General features: G+C 39.6%; 1 protein-coding gene across 1 annotated transcript in view; it reads left to right on the top strand.

The window, feature by feature from the left end:
- Window positions 1-17326, top strand: part of PPP2R5A (protein phosphatase 2 regulatory subunit B'alpha) — a 140715-nt gene extending 123389 nt beyond the window's left edge. The window contains exons 9-13 of the mRNA XM_089677794.1: window positions 2538-2588; window positions 2704-2823; window positions 7545-7672; window positions 7970-8071; window positions 9263-17326. Coding sequence (XP_089533920.1) covers window positions 2538-2588; window positions 2704-2823; window positions 7545-7672; window positions 7970-8071; window positions 9263-9389 — 528 coding nt within the window. The 3' untranslated portion in view covers window positions 9390-17326. The remainder of the gene's footprint in view (window positions 1-2537; window positions 2589-2703; window positions 2824-7544; window positions 7673-7969; window positions 8072-9262) is intronic.
- Window positions 17327-18168: the final 842 nt, after the last annotated feature.

Here is an 18168-nt window from a genome sequence, read left to right as displayed (position 1 = left end):
AGCCGAGCAAAGGTAACAGCAGAAACCTTATAGATTTTGAGGCCCTTTAAAGCCCCACTCCGGGCATAAACCCACCACCCTCCCCCAATTACCCTTCAAGATTTAGTTTTTTCTTACCTGGTGAAGCAAGTTGCTCTCACCAGTGTCCCCTGTCCTGGTCTCTCACTGACTCTGCTTCTGGGTGCAGTCTCTGCTAACCAAACAATGCAGATGGTCCCTGAATATACCCTTGCTCTGATGCCACTTCCCTTCTGGCTCAAGAGAGGACCCCACTGCTGGATAGCCAAAAGGAAGCGTTCACATCAAGAATGCAAAGATGTAGACACCTGAAGGAAATCCCATCAGATGTAAACGGAACAGGAGAAAGCCTGTGACTGCAGCATCACATGAACTACAGGTTTAGGTATGTAAAAGGTTTTTTTTTTTTTTTAAACCAGCAATCGGTGGGAAGGGGTTATTAACATTATCCTGGAGGTCTGGTTTAAATTATCCTATTGGACCCAATGAAAAATGTCCACAGCACTGCCATCACTGTCTAAAGCTGTTTCTTGCAACACGTGGTTCTCTAGTTGTTGTAAAACAAGTTTCTTACTGGTGGAACAAGCTGAAACTTATGACTTTACAACAGCTGGAATGCCATAAGTTGAAAAAAAACTGGTGAATGGTTATCAGTATGTGTCCTGTGGAATGTTCAGATAGCACTCGACATTCCAGCACTGTCTCTTTACTACCCCCTTGGCAATGTTAATATGTAAGCATTCTTTCTCTTTGGAAGGAGTAGTTGCTTGCAAGTATAGAAAGAACAAGTAAAGGTTCTACATAAGAGCAGAAATCACAGGATGCCTGCTATTATGTTATTAATCAGAAAAGGTTTTTCTCAGTATTCTTTTCTGTTTCCGTTTCATTTCACTACTTAGAGCCTGCTGTTTCTTAAAGCTGAACTCCAGGCTGAAACATTTTTCCATGTTAGTGCTTTTGTACCATGAGCAAATATGTAATCCATTTGTTTCATCAATGCATTATTTAAATCACAGGCTTCATTCCCTGTAATTTCCATTTAAGACCAGTGGCTGCTGTGCCCTCTGTCCCCCCAGCCACCGGTCTTTTAACTTCCCCATTATTGTTCTGTGTCAGTGTAATGGACAGGTCTTGGAGTCTGACTCCTGGCCTGTACATCCCACTGATAAGCATCAGATCAACTCCAGTTCTGCTCTTCTTTCAACTCCAGCAGCTCCTTCAACTCATCTCCACCTCCACCCATAGCTCAGAACTCATCTCTGTATGCAGCTCAATCACTCCGCACTCTCAGCACAGCCCCAGCTCTGTCCACACACCCTCCCACAATTGCCTTTTTCCATTGCATCATGGGACATGTAGTTCTTTATACTCGGATGTAATGTGTAGCAATGCAGAAATACCCCCCCAGAGTGGAAGTAGGGTTTTTTTTCCTCTAGCATGACATCACAGGGTTCCGAAAATCAAGGGTTACAAAAAAGTAAGACATATTAATTTAAACTACATTAGTGTTTTAATCGCAGCTGCGAAGAGGATCTGAACAAATTAGACTTGCAGGGCTCTGAAGTTCAGCTTCAAAGTGGTTGTAAACCTCAGACATGAAATATGAACAAAGCATATCTCTCTATAGTGTGTTTCAATTCAGATTATGAGGTATCATTTCTGTATGCTCCTCCTTGCTCTGCTATCAGCATGAATCACTTCTGACATGTTTTCCTGAGATCAAGAAAAAATTGTGACAGGGGAGGTAATTGACAGCCTTAGCTCTTTTCCTGTGTGAAGGGGGATATGTCCCTTCACTCCAATCACCTCTCAGAGCTATCCTCACTGAGCTCTGCAGAGTGTAACTTCAGCTGTTTGCAGCCTTTTTTCTGACAGCTCAGACAAGTTTTTGTACATTCAGGAATTTGAACAGATGTAGAGAAGAGAAGGCTGCAGATAATCAGGTACAACTATTGTAGGATTTGTTTAATCTCTGTGTATTTCCTGAAAATAGTCATTTTGCTGGGTATGTGTAAGGCTTTACAACCACTTTATTGCCACCAACTCAACCTGCTCCACCAACTACCATTCTACACTGTTTAGTGCGGCTGCCCTAGTGACCTGTAAGAGTCCTCATTTAGCAGGATGGCAGTTGATGGAGCTTAGCCAGAAAGTTAGGTCCCAGAAAAATAAAATGTGAAACTAAATCTGCGAAAGGCTTTCTGGCAGATGGCATCTTGTGGTGTTTTTTCCAAGGCAGGGCTTTTAAAGTTAAAATGGATCTCTGGTTAGTTTTAAGAAGCTGGGTAATAAATTTCCCTGTTGTGGCTCACAACATCAAAGGAAACGGAGAGGTGCAGGAATCGGGTGATGCATGTAGCAGCTGATAACTGAAGACAGAATGACACTGAATTTCTACTAATGACAATTTAAACTAAACTGTTAGCAAAGCTCAGCTGACCTAAAAGGCTGTTGTGAATTTTTTTTTCAGCAAAGGCTGTTATTTGCTCTGTTTACATTTTTTTCTGCTTTATCTGCAGGTTATTAGAGGATTGTTAAAGTTTTGGCCCAAAACTTGTAGCCAAAAAGAGGTAACAATGCTTTTCTTTTAATGTCAAAAAGTTGTAGTTAACGTATCAAAAGAATTTTTGCACATTTCACATATTGTAGTCACTATTGTATAATGAAAATTTTCTTTTGGCACAGGTGATGTTTTTAGGAGAAATAGAAGAGATTTTGGATGTAATAGAGCCAACTCAGTTTAAAAAGATTCAGGAACCTCTGTTTAAGCAAATATCAAAGTGTGTGTCCAGTTCTCACTTTCAGGTAGGTGGAGCGGAATAAACTGGGACAAATACACTGTTGTGGGAACTAAAGAATCTAGCAAAGAAGGAAAACATGCCTTAAAGTGTTACTAGACCCACAACAGTAAAATCAGTCTGTATATGCAGTAAAGCATGCTTGTTATACTCACTGTGGAACCTAAGGGGTTAATCCTCTGCATTGTGTAAAAAGGCTGTTTGATCCTGACTTCTCTTTTCCTCTCCTTTTTCAAACGACCACCGCTTATCTCCAGACTGAACCGTAGGCATGCACATGCTCAGTTTGGGGTATATTGCTAGAGAGGTTTTTTTTTTTCTTGGGAGTATGCATGAGATCAGCACAGGGCCAATCAGCACCGTCCAGACAGAGGTCAGGGGTTCTGCCTCTTCCTAGAGCAGAAAGAAAACTCCTCCTACAAGCTTTAGCTAGTGCTGGGCTGGACACAGATGCCACAAGACTGCTCTAACTGCTGATGAGAAAAGGTATTTAGCAGTTTTTATTTACTAAAATAATTGCATTTCCATGTTCTGTGTACCGTGGGAGACCAGATATAGTGAATGCAGGGTCCGGGGAGACCAGATATAGTGAATGCAGGGTCCTGGGTTTAGTAACACTTTAAAGAGCCCTCTGTCTGCAGGCATTGTGCTTTTGTTTATTCATTTGCTAATGTTTTGTAATCCTTTAAAGAATAAGTGCAAAAAAGTAACTGTACTGTCCTCCTGATTTGCTTTCCTGCAGCTTGCTGTCCTAAAATAATTACCATAAGCATTTATTGGCGGTCACAAGAGGTTTGGACACAATGCAAACCAAGCTAGGGGCCAGCTCCCTCTGTTGGCTATATCCCTGCTCATGCTAGTTTAGTTTAACTTTGTTTATGTGTTTGTCCATTTGTTTTCTTGGGCTGCAGGGGCTTTTGCTCCATTTGTAAACCTGAAATTTTGTTTAAAAAAAAAAAAGGAATGATTTTCATACTTTTGGCTCTGTATGCCACCAGACTAAATTAAAACAAAACAATCCAAATGAATTTAAAGTGCAGACTTTCAGCTTTAATTCAAGGGGTTGAGCATAAATGTCAAGTACAAATTTTAGGAACTGTAACCATTTTAATTCAATTTCAGTGGCTCAAATGTAATTGGACAAATGAATATCATAAATAAAATGTTAATTTTTAATATTTTGTTGAGAATCCTTTACTGGCAATGACTGCCTGAAGTCTGGAACCCATGGACATTACCAAAGACTGGGTTTCCTCCTTTCTGATGCTTTGCCAGGCTCTAATTGCATCTCTCTTCAGTTGTTCTTTGTGGGTCTTTCTTCCTTTAGTTTTGCCTTCAGCAAGTGAAATGCATGCTCAGTTGGGCTGAGATCAGGTGATTGACTCGGTCATTGCAGAATATTCCACTTATTTTCCTTCAAAAGCTCCTGGGTTGCTTTTGCAGTGTGTTTTGGATCATTATTCATTTGTACTATGAAGCGCCGTCCAATCATCTTTGCTGCATTTGGCTGAATCTCTATCTCTAAACACTGCAGAATCCATCCGGCTGCTTGTCTTCTGTCACATCATCAATAAACACCAATGACCCAGTGCCACTGGACGCCATGCATGCCCATGCCATCACACTGCCTCCACCATCTTTTACAGATGATGTTGTGTGCTTTGGCTCATGAGCTGTTCCAAGCCTTCTCCACACTTTTTCCCGTCATTCTAGTACAGATTAATTTTAATTTCATCCATCCAAAGAATGCTTTCCCAGAACTGGTCTGGCTTTTTAGATTTTTATTTTGGCAAAGTCTAATCTGGCTTTTCTATTCTTCAGGCTTATGAATGGTTTGCACCTTGTGGTGATCCCTCTGTATTTCCTCTTGTGAAGTCTTCTCTTGATTGTAGACTTTGATAATGATACGCCAACCTCCTGGAGAGTGTCCTTCACTTGTCTGGATGTTGTGAATGGGTTTTCTTTACCATAGAGTGCGTTCTTCTTTCCTCTGAATGTATCAAACAGTTGACCTGGCCACTCCTAATGTTGTTGATATCTCTCTGATGGGTTTTTAAAAAATTTTTAAGCCTTACAATGGCCTGTTACACTTGCATGGACAGCTCCTTTGAACGGATGATGCAGGTTCACAGCAACAGATTCCAAATGCAAATACCACACTTCAATCAACTCCAGACCTTTTATCTGCTTAATTGATGAAGAAATAACTGAGTAGCCCACACCTAGCCATGAAACCGCTTGTGATTCAATTGTCCAATTACTTTTTGTCCCTTGAAAAAAGGGGGGATGGCTACTCTTAAGAGCTGTAATTCCTAAACTCTTCCTCCAATTTGGATGTACATACCCTCAAATTAAACCTGAGAGTGTGCACTTTCAGCCCATATCCATTATATAACTATAGGTTGAATATGTTTTGGTAAATATCTGAAAAAAACTAAAATGGTTCCTGTGTCCAAATATATATGGACCTAACTGCATGTCCCTTGTGTGTCAGGCAGGCAGGATCCTGTAGAAATCTTCTGTGCAGTGATGACAGGGCCTCTTCCTGCTGCTAAACTTGTGCTCTTTAGGGAGTTAATACCATCTTTCCTGCATCTCAATTGGAACTGCTTTTGAACCTTCCACAGATAGAATATTACAGCACTGTGTCCTGCAGATTGAGCATAATGGATCGGAGTCCGATCCATTATGCTCCCCAATCCGCAGATCCAAACCATCCTGCAGGGATCGCCAGCTTGCTTTACAACTTACCTTTTCGTGGAGCGGGTCCGGTGTCACCCCGTGCGGTAGGTGTCACCCGGTGCTGCGCGCAACCCCCCTGCACCTTCCTCGGGATGCCACTGGGGGGGCAGTAAAATTGCCGTAAATCTCCCTTTTTTTTACTGCCCTCTGGCCACCGTCGTTAACAGAGCCTAAATGTGACTGCTTATCACTGCAGCAGATTGAGTGGGAGGAGTACAGCACAGTAGTGACATTATGGTAGTAACGTAGATACTCCTATTTGGACAAATTGGTAGTTGCCTTTGTTGAATATCTGGTGAAAAATTGGAACTCGTAGAACATTTGAGTTTGTTTTATTCTTAGAGAACAACAGGACTAGGGGGAAAAAAAGATTATATTCTTACTTGTTTTATTTGCCTGAATGCATTAAAAGAGCCAAGGTGTGTTTTAAGGTCCAGTTGAACCTTCAGTCTAAATTGGCTAAATACATTCCAGGTGCATCAAAACAAAAGGTGTGCAAAGACTTACAATTGTTTTTCTTTCTAAAGCTGCTACAGTCCTAGTAGAAGAGCCTATCCCTTGCCAGAAGCCACAGAGCAGGGATCCTTGCTCTCTGTGGGGAAGCAGTGCTCTCTCTGCAGTGGTCTGACACACGCAGTAATCAGCAAAGTTCCTGCTGATTCCAGAGCTTAAGTTAAATGAGTTAAGCTGGGTATACATGGACAGTTTAGCAGAACCGGGACAAATTTTGTTCTGTGTACCCCTGTCTGTTCAACAGAGGCCGACCATTAGACTGGTTTCTGTTGAGTGGTCTTGCTGAGAAACAGCATTCGATCAGCACTTTCAGCCAATGGCTGCAGCACTGACCTGTGTATTCCAACAGTTGGGGGAGTTCCCGGTGTCAGAATACAATAACACAGCAGGGGAAATCCCTGCATTCACATCACTTGTATGGATACGGGGATCTTTGTTTTTTCTGTTTTTTCATGCAACTTGCTGGTTGAAAGAAAAATAAAATTCTACTTGCATACCCAGCTTCAGTTGGGTGCATTAGAACTGTAGAAAATACATTTTTGTCCACAAAAGTCCCACTCCGTAACCTGCTGGCAATGGACAGGCCTTTCTACTTAGGCTATGGCTGCTTTTTAAGGAAAACAAACTGTAAGACCTCATTCCCATCCCACCATACCTGCAGAAAAGCTGATGGAAAAAAAACAGATTCCATTTGCAGAGACATCAGTTTACATCGGTTTTCATGCGCATTTCAGTGAGTTTTATACACGTTGCAGATTTCTGCGCAGACGAAATCAACACATAATACAAGTTTTGTGGTGTGAACAGGGCACATAGAAAACAATTATTTCATTTGTGCCCTTGCAGAACGTGTGCAGAAAAATTCACGTCTGCACATGGTGCGAACAAGGCTTTTGTTTTGATGCTTCTGGAATGTATTTAGCTAATTTAAACTAAAAATTTAGCTGGGAGCCTAAATGATATTTCTATATAAATGAAAGGGCTTCATTCCATTTACCCATGGAGAAACAGGAATAAATGTTTTTTTTTTTAGGAAATGCATGAATGATTCTGTCAGTTACAGCTAAAGCATTGTAGCAATATGGTTGCATAGCACAGGTGACTATTTTTAGTAGAACAGGTTATTTACTTACATACTGAAATGATTGTCTTGTTTGCACTTGACTGACCAAGGTTTGGGAAATATTGATTGTCCCTATTCCCTTCTGCAGCTTTGTACAGCCTATTTAAGTGGCATTACTGTAGTTCTGCATAGCCCCTTACATTCAGTTTTTCTGTGATTTGGCTAAAATCTTGCAGTGGGAGTTTCCACTCGGAAATCATCCACTGTATCTTGTTGAGCCTGCACAATGCAGTTATTGTCTAGATTATGTGATTAGAGAATTGTCTTCCAGTTTAACTCTGATGTGAACTTCTAGTGAAATGTTCTGTGTGGTTCACTCTATCCATCTGTTGTAATTCTCTGTTGTGCAGGTTGCAGAGAGGGCTCTGTACTTCTGGAACAATGAGTATATTCTCAGCCTGATCGAGGAGAACATTGACAAAATTCTACCAATCATGTTCGGTAGCTTGTACAAAATCTCCAAAGAACACTGGAACCCGTAAGTGTACTTCGATCTACAACAGAATAGCTTCTCATGAAGTTAGATTTCCGCATAGCTAATGATTAGGTTAAAAGAAGAGCACCCATTCCACTGTAAGCATACACATAGTTCTATCAGTTGGCTGATCATAGTCTGTTTCCAAGTGGAATTGAGGTTCTATTCTTGGGTAAAAAAAAATTCCAAACCATTGATGAGGTATGGGGAGTTTATAAAAATTTTAAGTGAATGTTTAGTAATTTTTTTTAATTTTGGATAGGGAAGTGTTCTAACCCCATGTCATTTTTTTATTCTTAGGACTATTGTAGCCCTGGTGTACAATGTGCTGAAAACATTAATGGAAATGAACGGGATACTCTTCGATGAACTTACAGGTTCCTACAAAGCAGAACGGCAAAAGTATGTTGAATGAAGCAATTTTAAATCCTAATGTTTGCATCCAAGACTCACTAAGGACACAGGACTGATTGCATGCTGCACAGTTTTAAAGAGTAACTTTTTTCTTTGTGAAGAAACCTTGATCTCACCGTTTGTTCTTGTCAGTTTTCTGAATGTAATCATATATTATAAAATGCCTTCTGCTGGGCATCCCCACATAGAATAATTGCATACTTAGGTGCAATTTTAAATCATAATGTTTCTAATCAAGGTCAACTAACTACTCAAGCTTGATTGCATGCTGCACAGTTTTAAAAAGTAACTTTTGTTAAGGAACCTTAAAATAATCTCTCTCCTTTGTTTGCTATACACTGCATAATTATTCCACAATTTGGCTTTTATATTACAGGCCATTCATAAAATGCAAGCTGTGGTGTAACATGAAGTTCTCTCTGCTTAAAGCTGCAGAGAAAATTCCATGATTGCTTCAGGTCTCTGCTGTACTTTTGTGTGTGGATTTTTGTTTGTAAAGCAGCGTTTTGACTGTGATAAAGCTACACACAACTGCTTTAGTTAGTGTCGTCGACCCCCTCCATCCGTGTTCAGAAAATTGAATTAAAGGTGGGGTTGGGTAACTGTGCTCACTGTGTGAAAAGGAAGTTGAGTGATCCATTGCAACCTTCCATCTGGTTTTTCGATTCCTGATTCAAATAATCAATACCATATCAAGTAACATTTTGTAGCTTCTTGTTGTGCTATTTTAAGAAACTCAAAAATTACATGATCTTCAAAATCAACAATTTTGTAAATTGTATTTGTTTTTAATAAATTCCTATTAAACATCAAACTGCCCTTCAGGTTTGAGATTAACTCTAGATTAAATCTAGGAATACTAGAATCTTTCTTTAGAAATAAAGGTCAGATTAGCGAATAAATTGTCAGCTTTTTTTGTGTGCGTGTGCTTTTTTTTTTGTATATGTATCTGAAAGTGTATATTATCAACACTAAGCAGAGGCAGGATGTAAGTCAGCCTTTTTGAAGATGGGAAACAAGTTTGTAATAGGGCAAAATTACTTATAGGGCTGCACTGTTATTGTAATTTGAGTGATTATTACAAATGCTTATCTGTACTTTGTTCTCTTTGCTGTATGAGGCTCATTGTAAAAAAAAAAAAAAAAAAAAATGTTTCCTACCCTTGTGTCTGTTAATCAGAGAGAAGAAGAAGGAGCTGGAGCGTGAGGAGCTGTGGAAGAAGCTTGATGACTTACAAATGAATAAGGCCTTGGCCGATCAACAGAAGAGTGCTTTAAGTGTACAGAACAATACAAGTGCCAAATAACCCACATGAAAACAACCTCTGCTTCATAGACAAACTTTTGTACATTGTTTTTTGTTTTTTTTTGTTTTGTTTTTTTCTGAAAATGTAAAATAAATAAAACTGACATTGTCCTTATAAAACAAGAAAACCATTTTTACAGGGAATAGCAACCCTTTCTGAATAATTTCTGGGCTGTGAGAGGGGGCATTAATAGATTGCAGTGCAACTTATTGATGATCTTCCTAACGGCCAATTATTAAAGTGCACTTGTCATTTACCAACACAGGAGGCAGCCAAGAAGGAGGCAAGATTGGTGAAGGCCAGGAAATGTTCTAATGTAATTTATTTGCCATTCACATCCATTTTCAGAGCCACTTCTGTCTAGCCCAGGGGTGGACTGACCATTTGGAAACTGGGGCACTGCCCGAGGGCCCGGGGTCAGTAGGGGGCCCCATGAGATGCCCCTAGTACCATTTTCATAGGCTTTTTTGAGTTTGGGCAAGGACACAGGGGCCCCATGATCCCCTGTTGCCTGGGGGCCCCATGAGTTGTCAGTCTGCCCCTGGTCTAGCCTGCACATCACCTGAGAGGTCAGCTTATGGTGTTCGCTGTCTTTTCTTTTACATCATAGCAAAGCCACCTCCTCCCTAGTACTAACCTTTGATCTATTGTGCTCCTTTCCTCCCTGAGATCACCTAACTTATAACAATTATGAAGATCCATAATCACAAAAATGACTTTTGTTTTTTTATTTTCTTTAAAATAAAATAGCACGCTGAGCTTAAACCTTAAAAACCTAGCTTCCAACCTAACCAATATTAGATAAAAAAAAAGTACATATATAAAACTTATATTAAACAAAAAGCTCTCAAAGTGCGCATGCAGTGTTTAAGATTACTTGGAGTGGCTTGCAGCTCAAACGTCCACAATAACTGAGCTGAAGATTAGCTGCTGTGTGTATGTGACCACAGAGACCATTTAGAATCCACAAGTAACATGCACTTTTCACCTTCACTTCCCCTCCGTCCAGCCTTCACTTTCGTCATGAGCATCACCTGAACCAAATGGATAGCAAATGCTGCTCTGTCCTCTGGATCCACTAAATATCACTTAACACTTAATAGTTTTGGTAAAAGGAGAGGTGTATCTTTTGTTTTCAGGATGTCTAAGTCATGTCAGCAATTTTCTATGGAGTGAAGTTGCTTTGAAAATGATTATTTAAGGCAAATGAAGCATTCTCCAGAGGTAACATATCTATTTTATCTGGTATAGTTTACCTGTCCTGCCACAATGTCCTCACAAATTTCCAGGGATTGAGTAGGCAGGCTTCTATTAAAAATCTTTCAAGACTTCACACTACTCTTTTCTGTTATCCTGTGACAGGTACACTTTAATAACCGCCATGGAAAAGCATAAATGTGGTGTTTTGTGCCCTGCTGATTATTTTTGTTAGGGTAGGGGACACAGTACAATTTTTTAACCTGTAATATGAGTGAGATAATTCTGGGAGTGGTAAGGATTATGACTTGAATAATATTATATATATTTTTTTTATTGTGTTGCACATAGTTGTATTAGTCTGCTATGTACATTTTGTATTTGGCATTTTACATTGCATTGATCTGTTTGCAAATGTTCCGTTTTGGCTCTGTTTGGAGTGTATCTGATTTTCGCGGCAGCAGCCATCTTGTCAGCATGCAGCCTGTCTGTATCTAGGCATTGCCTTGGATAATGGTCTGCATTTTGATGGGTACTTCCACTGTGTATGGAACAGATGCACTTTGAAGAAGGTATAGCTCTGTGCACTGCTGTTGCTGTCTTTTCATAAATAGGTACTTTTTGTCTGCCCACAAAACAGTCCTCTGTAAAGTGACCTTGTCTCCACAATAAAAAAAAAATGATCAAAGTTTGTTACCCTGTAAAGAAGAGACATTATACTTGCCTGTCCCACTACTGATTTTCACTCCCTTCACAAGCTCTAGTGCCCAGAGAATGTATTTCATCTGACACCCTTCTATGTTGTCATATTTCTGGTTCAGAGTCAGTGGTTGCTTCTTGCAGCCCCTATTTCACTGTAGGACACAATACTGAAACACAACGCTTGGCAGAGAACCAGGTGTCTGACACTCCTGGAAGTGTGTTGGATGAGGAGGATTCTCCAGGCACCGCAGTTCTTGAATAGAGCACAGATTGGCAACAGGACAGGCAAGTATAAAATAATTTATTTTCTATGTAGGGCAGCATTCTTTGCTAATTTTTAATTTTGTTAATTGGTCACTTTTAGTGCGCCTTTCTAGTGCTTAGTCCTAAGTTGTCCAAATATGAGAATATTGCCTGATCCAGCCTTTTTTTGTTTTCATGATATAAGCTGTCATTGGCTGACTTCACTGTCTCATCCCCAATCTCTAAACAAGTATGTGCAGATGACACAAACTTGTCATTTCTGTAATGACTGAATGGCAGACCTGCCTGATCAGTCTCATAGAATGGTTGAAAGGAATGGAGTACTGTCTTCATCCCTGCAGTGGAAGGGTCTTGCAAAGTATCTTATGAAGATTGAAATTTATGTTGCAGTGGATGCCTGATTTTCAAGGATAAGTTCTTTTAAAAATAATAATAAATGCACTATTTTCTGCAGGTAAAAAAATCAGCATTTACTATTTTTGGTTTTGGTTGCCTGGAAAGCAAACAGCACCAGCAATCAGCAGAACACTGGTGCGATGCAGGACTCCTGCAGACCTGTCAGTGTATTTGTCTGCCCATATATCGTACAGGCAAACAAATGCACGCTGACGGGAAGAATCAAAGAACTATGACAGCGCTCATCCGCGCTATGTTAGTTAATTGAGAACCACAAGCCATCAACCGCAAAGGCTGACGCCATTTGTTGTTTTCCCATTCACAGAATAGTGTCAATGAGTGATGTGCCTGGGCGGAGCCCCCTGCACAGCCATGTTTTCTTTAAATTGTGACAGCTGGGGAGGGGGGGGGGATTAAATCCCTCACTAGATCTCACAACAGGGGAGCAGGGGCCAGTCCTTTCGTAACTTGTTACATGTTACACCCTGAATATGGGTTTATCATATTACGAAAGGTGAACTTATTTCATGAGAAGGAAATAAGATTTCTGAAGGCGTTTAGTACAGATAACATCTCCAGGCTGCCATATAGTATATAGTAAGGAAATTACATTTCGCTTTTTTGATCAATTTAAGGCTAGTGTACACAGTATTTTTTGAAAGACCTTGACTGCAGTTTTTGAATTTTAACTCGAATATTACTCAACATTGTACACTTGCTGTCAAATGCCTTGGTACAGCAACCTTTAGAAAATCATGGCTGTAAATTGAAAAAGGTACATTTTAAAGCTCCACTGAAGTTTCCACCAAAAGTAAATACATTAATTCAGGGTGTAGCCAAACAGTACCTTATCAAGATCTTCCTGTTCATTTCACTGGTACTGGAGCTTCTTTTGGAAGAAATCCCCCTGTCCCCCCCCAGACATTCAACTGCAATGAAAGTAGGATTTTCCTTTAATGACTTCCAGCCCGACAGATTCTACCTTAGCTCAAGCCTAAGAGGTACATTGGAATAGGACCTTCAGTGCACTTCTCAAAACTTGTGCTGAAAATGTGATGTAATGCAAAACCAGATTCTTTCATTTTGAATGCTTCACACAAATGCATGTTTTTTTCCCAAGTGTATGTAAAGGCAAAACTTTGAGTAACTTTACCTTCTCCTTGGAGACATTTTTTTCATTTTCTGCTGTATTTCTGGGACTGGTGGTGAAGGGAAATCTCCCTAGTTAGCACAAATACAGCAAAAAATAACCTGAACTTTAACCCTTTTATCTAAAACATCAGTATAGAAAAAGTACATACATAAACTTTACTTTCATGCTGCAAATATCATTGATATGCTGTAACTAGTCAGAAATTACCTACAAGTAGTATGCAAGCTGCTGAACTCTTCAGTATAAGCCATTGTTCCTCTAGGCCACAGCAGCTTTTTACTCAGTTACATTTCAAGAGGTTTTCCATGCATTTGCTTATTTTTCTAGCCTAATGGACTATTTGTACACCAGCTGCTTTCACTTGTGTAGGAGGTATGATTTGAGGCTATGGAGATACTTAGTTATAATACCCATTTAAAGCGATTAGCTGTATCAACTCTATGGATGAAAAAAAAATTGCTTTAGTTCTTCTGGCCTTTTTTTTTTTTACTTGGCATTGGCTAGAATGGATCTTGATGACTGTGTGGGATATTGCAGGCAGCTTTAACCCATTCCCACACCTCCTAGCAGTCCTTTTAAATGGGTCTTTATGCCAGGGTCAGACTTCCTGATCACATGACAACTGCTAATGGCTGTCAGTGGTCACATGATTCATTGGCTCCCAATCGTAAACAGAGACTGGGAGCTGGCTGTGACAGCTTGGTCACTGTGCTGTGAGTGTGCTGTCAATGCAGAAAATTCAGTCGCCATGGACACACATGTATGATGTATGGGCAATAAAGCCCACCCTCCTTTCTGCACGTATACGTTATATAGTCAAGAAGAGGTTAAAGAAAACATTCTTTTAAATTCTAATAGTTTAACTGTTTAGACCAATAAATAGAGCCTGTTTACCGTATTGTCTCCTGTCCTGAAGCTGGCGGGGCTGCTGTTAATACATATGAGTCGGTCTGTGTTAGTCAGAGGTATGTATAAGGTATCTATGCCAGGCCCACTATACGACCATGACTGACATGCAAAAAATCAAATGGTTTGTGTAAAACTGTTAGAGACATGAGGTCTCCAAACATATTCAGTGTTTTTTTTGTTTTTTTTCTTCTTACACCGGCACGGGTCCACAAAAATATTCAGTGTTTTTTGTTTTTTTTTTCTCACCCAGGCATGAGGGCCCCAAAAATATTCAGTGTTTTTGAAGCTACATTGGGGGTTATGAGATGTGTGCAGTTAAGATGCAAATATTGACAGAAGATTTTTTTTATCTTAGATGCAGATACGACTTAATGGAGTTCTTCTGTAATACCTTAAAGCACCAGGTGTATGACCTGTGATATCATAAGCAGACCAACTGTTTGTTATACAGTCAAACCTTTTTATTTTATTTTTTTCACCCCATGGCAATCAGTTTAGCCTTTATTATCTAGGTAGTGGTTGATGTGTAATTGTTGCCCATATTAATAAAGAAAACGTTCTATGAAGATGAAGCTTTGATTGTGGTTGCTACAGGCCGCACTTCCCGTATGCTCCTGTTTGTAAAACCGCCTATTTGTTCATATAATAGTGTTGAGTAGAGCTGGGTTATGTCAGCACCCTAGCACAGCTGTTCTGTGACTGACTGCTCATGCAAGTAATGCTCAAACTTTTGTATTCAGTCCTGTGGACACTGATTTCTGAATTCTTATGGATAAAATGCAAGTGGTAACATTCCATAATCTGGATTAGAATGTGACAGTATATAAACAGATCTTGGTCCATGTATTTGCTATTTTCAAAGCTCGGGGCCAGCAAAACCTTACTACCTAAACAGCAAAGACGTGTTGTGCTGATGCCAGCATTCCGATGGCTGGTATTGTTTATGCCAAAGTTAAGCAGCTGTTGGCTCTCTGGCTTGTGGGAACCTGTAGTTCCTCAACATAGAGAGCAGCAGGATATATACAGTATAAGCCTGCTTTCTGTTAACAGATGCATGCAGTGTTAGTCATTACAGATGTGTGTCTTTGTAGAGAACATAATTGAAAATCTCTAAGGTTTGGTACACTTAGTTCTAGTCTAATGAGAATCATGTTCAGCAGGTATTTACAAAAGTGTCTTGCAGGCACCCGTTAACTTTAATTTGGCTGCATTGAATACAGATCTTAAAGCATGGCTCCAACCAAAACCGTTTTCTTGTTTTTTGTTTTTTTTTGTTTTTTTGGGGTAGAGTTAAAAACCTCTGTCAGGTTTAATTGGTGGGGCTCAGACTAAGCTGTAGAATGTGATGCCTGGAGATATAGAATTGTTTATGCTTCTACATTTCACACAGAGGTTTTTATTGATGTTGGTTCTAGTCTGGGAGATTTTTCCTAACTTTCTTTTGCTAATAATCTCTATCACTTGGACAGAAAGTGTGGAAAGTCTCCCTATCAAGGGTGCAGGAGGAAATGCAAACTTGACGGTGTTTCTCATTTTTCCCTATTCTGCTTGGGGAAAAAAAGTACTGTTTGTGTTCAATATTGCAGAGACGTTTGCTCAGTTCCTGTATCATCTCCAGCTAAGATGGGGAAAAAAAATGCTTAGGAGTCCTTGGCCTAAGGGCCCATTCACACCAGAAACCGCGCATTTACTGCGCATTTTTGTATGCGCAGTGACATGTATTTGACACGCTTTTTTATGCGCATATGACACATGCTTTTTTATGCACATTTGTGGTGCATTTTTGCTAAGCTTGCATTTCCTTTTTTAGGTCTCTTCTTTCTTCTTTGGGCTTTTATGTGCACTGCACTACTTTGGAGTGCAACTTGTTGTACTTTTTTTTTTCACTGCAGGGTACTTCAATAGTGTGATCTGTGCGCATAGGATAACCTAGATTTTGGACTGTCTATGCAGTTGAAGTGCAGTCAAAAATGCATCTTACTGCATCTGGTGTGAATGGTCCCTAAAAGAGCTGTTTGTTACCCATAGCAATTATTCAGAACCCTTTCAGTTTTCAAAAACTGACTAGAATTTAAAGAGATGGATGCAGTTTGCGGTGGACAGCACAGGGGGAGATATACTAAAACTGCAGCTAGCAAAATCTGGTGCAGCTCTGCATAGAAACCAATCAGCTTCCAGGTTTTATTATTACGGCTTAATTGAACAAGCTGAAGTTAGAAGCCGATTTAAACTCATGTGCAGTTGCACCAGATTCTGAGTGCTCCAGTTTTAGTAAATCTCCCCCCATAGCCTTTAGGGCTTGTTCATTCTTTAGCTTGTATAAGTGCGGTGTGTATATCAAGCTTTGACAAAATTGCCTGAACGCTTTGCAAATGCTTTGTAAAAGCTTGCTGTACATATGGCTATTATAGAAGCTGAAGCTCGCATGTATAAGGCCTTAGACTCTTTCAGTTATGAGGCTTTTTATAGGTAAGCCACTCATATTTCCCCTTTACCCCTTTTACAGGGACCTGCAATAATATCTTTTTATAAATCAGGGATTTTTTTTTTCAGGGTAACTTCAATCCATCCAGCATAAAAAAGGCTTACATGATTTGAAATATTAAAAGTGGAGATCTTTGTAATGAATTTTAACACTTTTTGTGTTCCTTTTAGAAGAAAATAAACTTTCATTTTAAAGAGTCTATAGTACCAGAAATGAAGGATTTCATCCATTTGCCCAGGGTTTGTGTCTCAATGACTATTTTCGTAACAGAGTGCTATATTCAGTGACAAATATATATATTTTTTAAATTTCATGTAACATTTCCTTAAAAGCAGAGTTTATATTAGATAAGCTGTAGGATACTGCAGAGTCTATATTATTGTATAGTGTGAATTATTACATGATGGTGACAAATACACTTGTCGAGTTTCCCGTTTGCTTTAAGGGTGGCCTGAAGTGCAAAGCATTTCACTCCAGTCCTAAAGCAAAGGGCTTGATATACTGATGCAAATTAACTGTACTATTGGGGAATTGGAATGTGAATATGATGATTTATTCTGCTGTAAATTGATTACTGTCTTTTTCCACCTTGTAGACTTTAGTTGAGAAATGCCTTGTTTTATGTAACAGAAAATGCAGTATTTCTTGAATATAAAATACGTTAAATGAGAGTCTTGCATCTACTTGATGAAGTTTTTTTGGAGTCTTTTTTTTTTTTTTTTTTTCAGGCACACCATTCCAATCACTTGCGGTCTTGTGATACCCTGTTTTGTAATTAAGGGCAGTCATTGGGGGAACAGCATTTAATAAACTCTTATTGTTTGTATATTGTCCTGGTGTGTTGATGTGTTGTGTGTTAGATGCATTATCTATCAGATTAACCATTGCAGGTTAAAGTAGAACTCTTGTTAAAGTATAACATAAATGTGTTTTCTTTTGGATAGAGTAGAAATGGATTAGAACACCTGTCAGGTTTTTATTGCTGTCTGTACCCCTTTTAGGGAGATTCACCCTCTCTATTTGCCCTGGTTACCATTATCATCGAAAGTGAAAGTAAAAGAAACCCCAAATTTCGGTTTGTCCCCAGAAAAGTAACAGAGGGGAAATTTTCCAATGGGGACACTAGTTTTGATGACCTTGGAATCTCCAAGGAATTCCATTAACTTGCTGGGATTTTCTCTCACTTCCTTATAACGCACCCTAACTCTATCCAAAATGAAAAAAATGTTTTGCCTATAGTTCTACTTTACGTTAATCAGGCTGTGTCCACATGGAATTTGTTTTCATTGTTCCAGAAATATTTATATTGAAGCTTAAAGCCCAACTCCAAAACTAGGCTTCTCAGTCCTTCCAGTTTTCCCCCTGAAGGTCCTTCATATGTCTTTAGGTCACATGACATGCAGGGACCTCTTCCTCTTTACCTCTTTTCCAATGTTGTTACAATGATGCAGATGTAATCATGGATATCCTTGCAGCATTTTAATGTGGTGCACCCCCAGGGGGGGGGGGTGTATCTATGATGCCCTGCACTCACAGGAAGTAGGTTGAATGACACTGGGTGATGGACCTTAGAGTGGTGAATCTTGGGGAATGGTGCCAGAGCTTCATATTTTATTTTTAAAGCCCAGTTCCAGCATTTTCTTTCATAACTAGTCCATCTGTTTGAAAGCACA

The sequence above is a fragment of the Staurois parvus genome, unplaced genomic scaffold (genome assembly GCF_062004578.1).
Source record: "Staurois parvus isolate SC_StPar_1 unplaced genomic scaffold, SC_StPar_1.0 ptg000192l, whole genome shotgun sequence".
Classification (NCBI taxonomy): Eukaryota; Metazoa; Chordata; class Amphibia; order Anura; family Ranidae; genus Staurois; species Staurois parvus.
The sequence above is the reverse complement of the archived record's forward strand: the minus strand, read 5'-3'. Positions and strand labels throughout refer to the sequence as shown.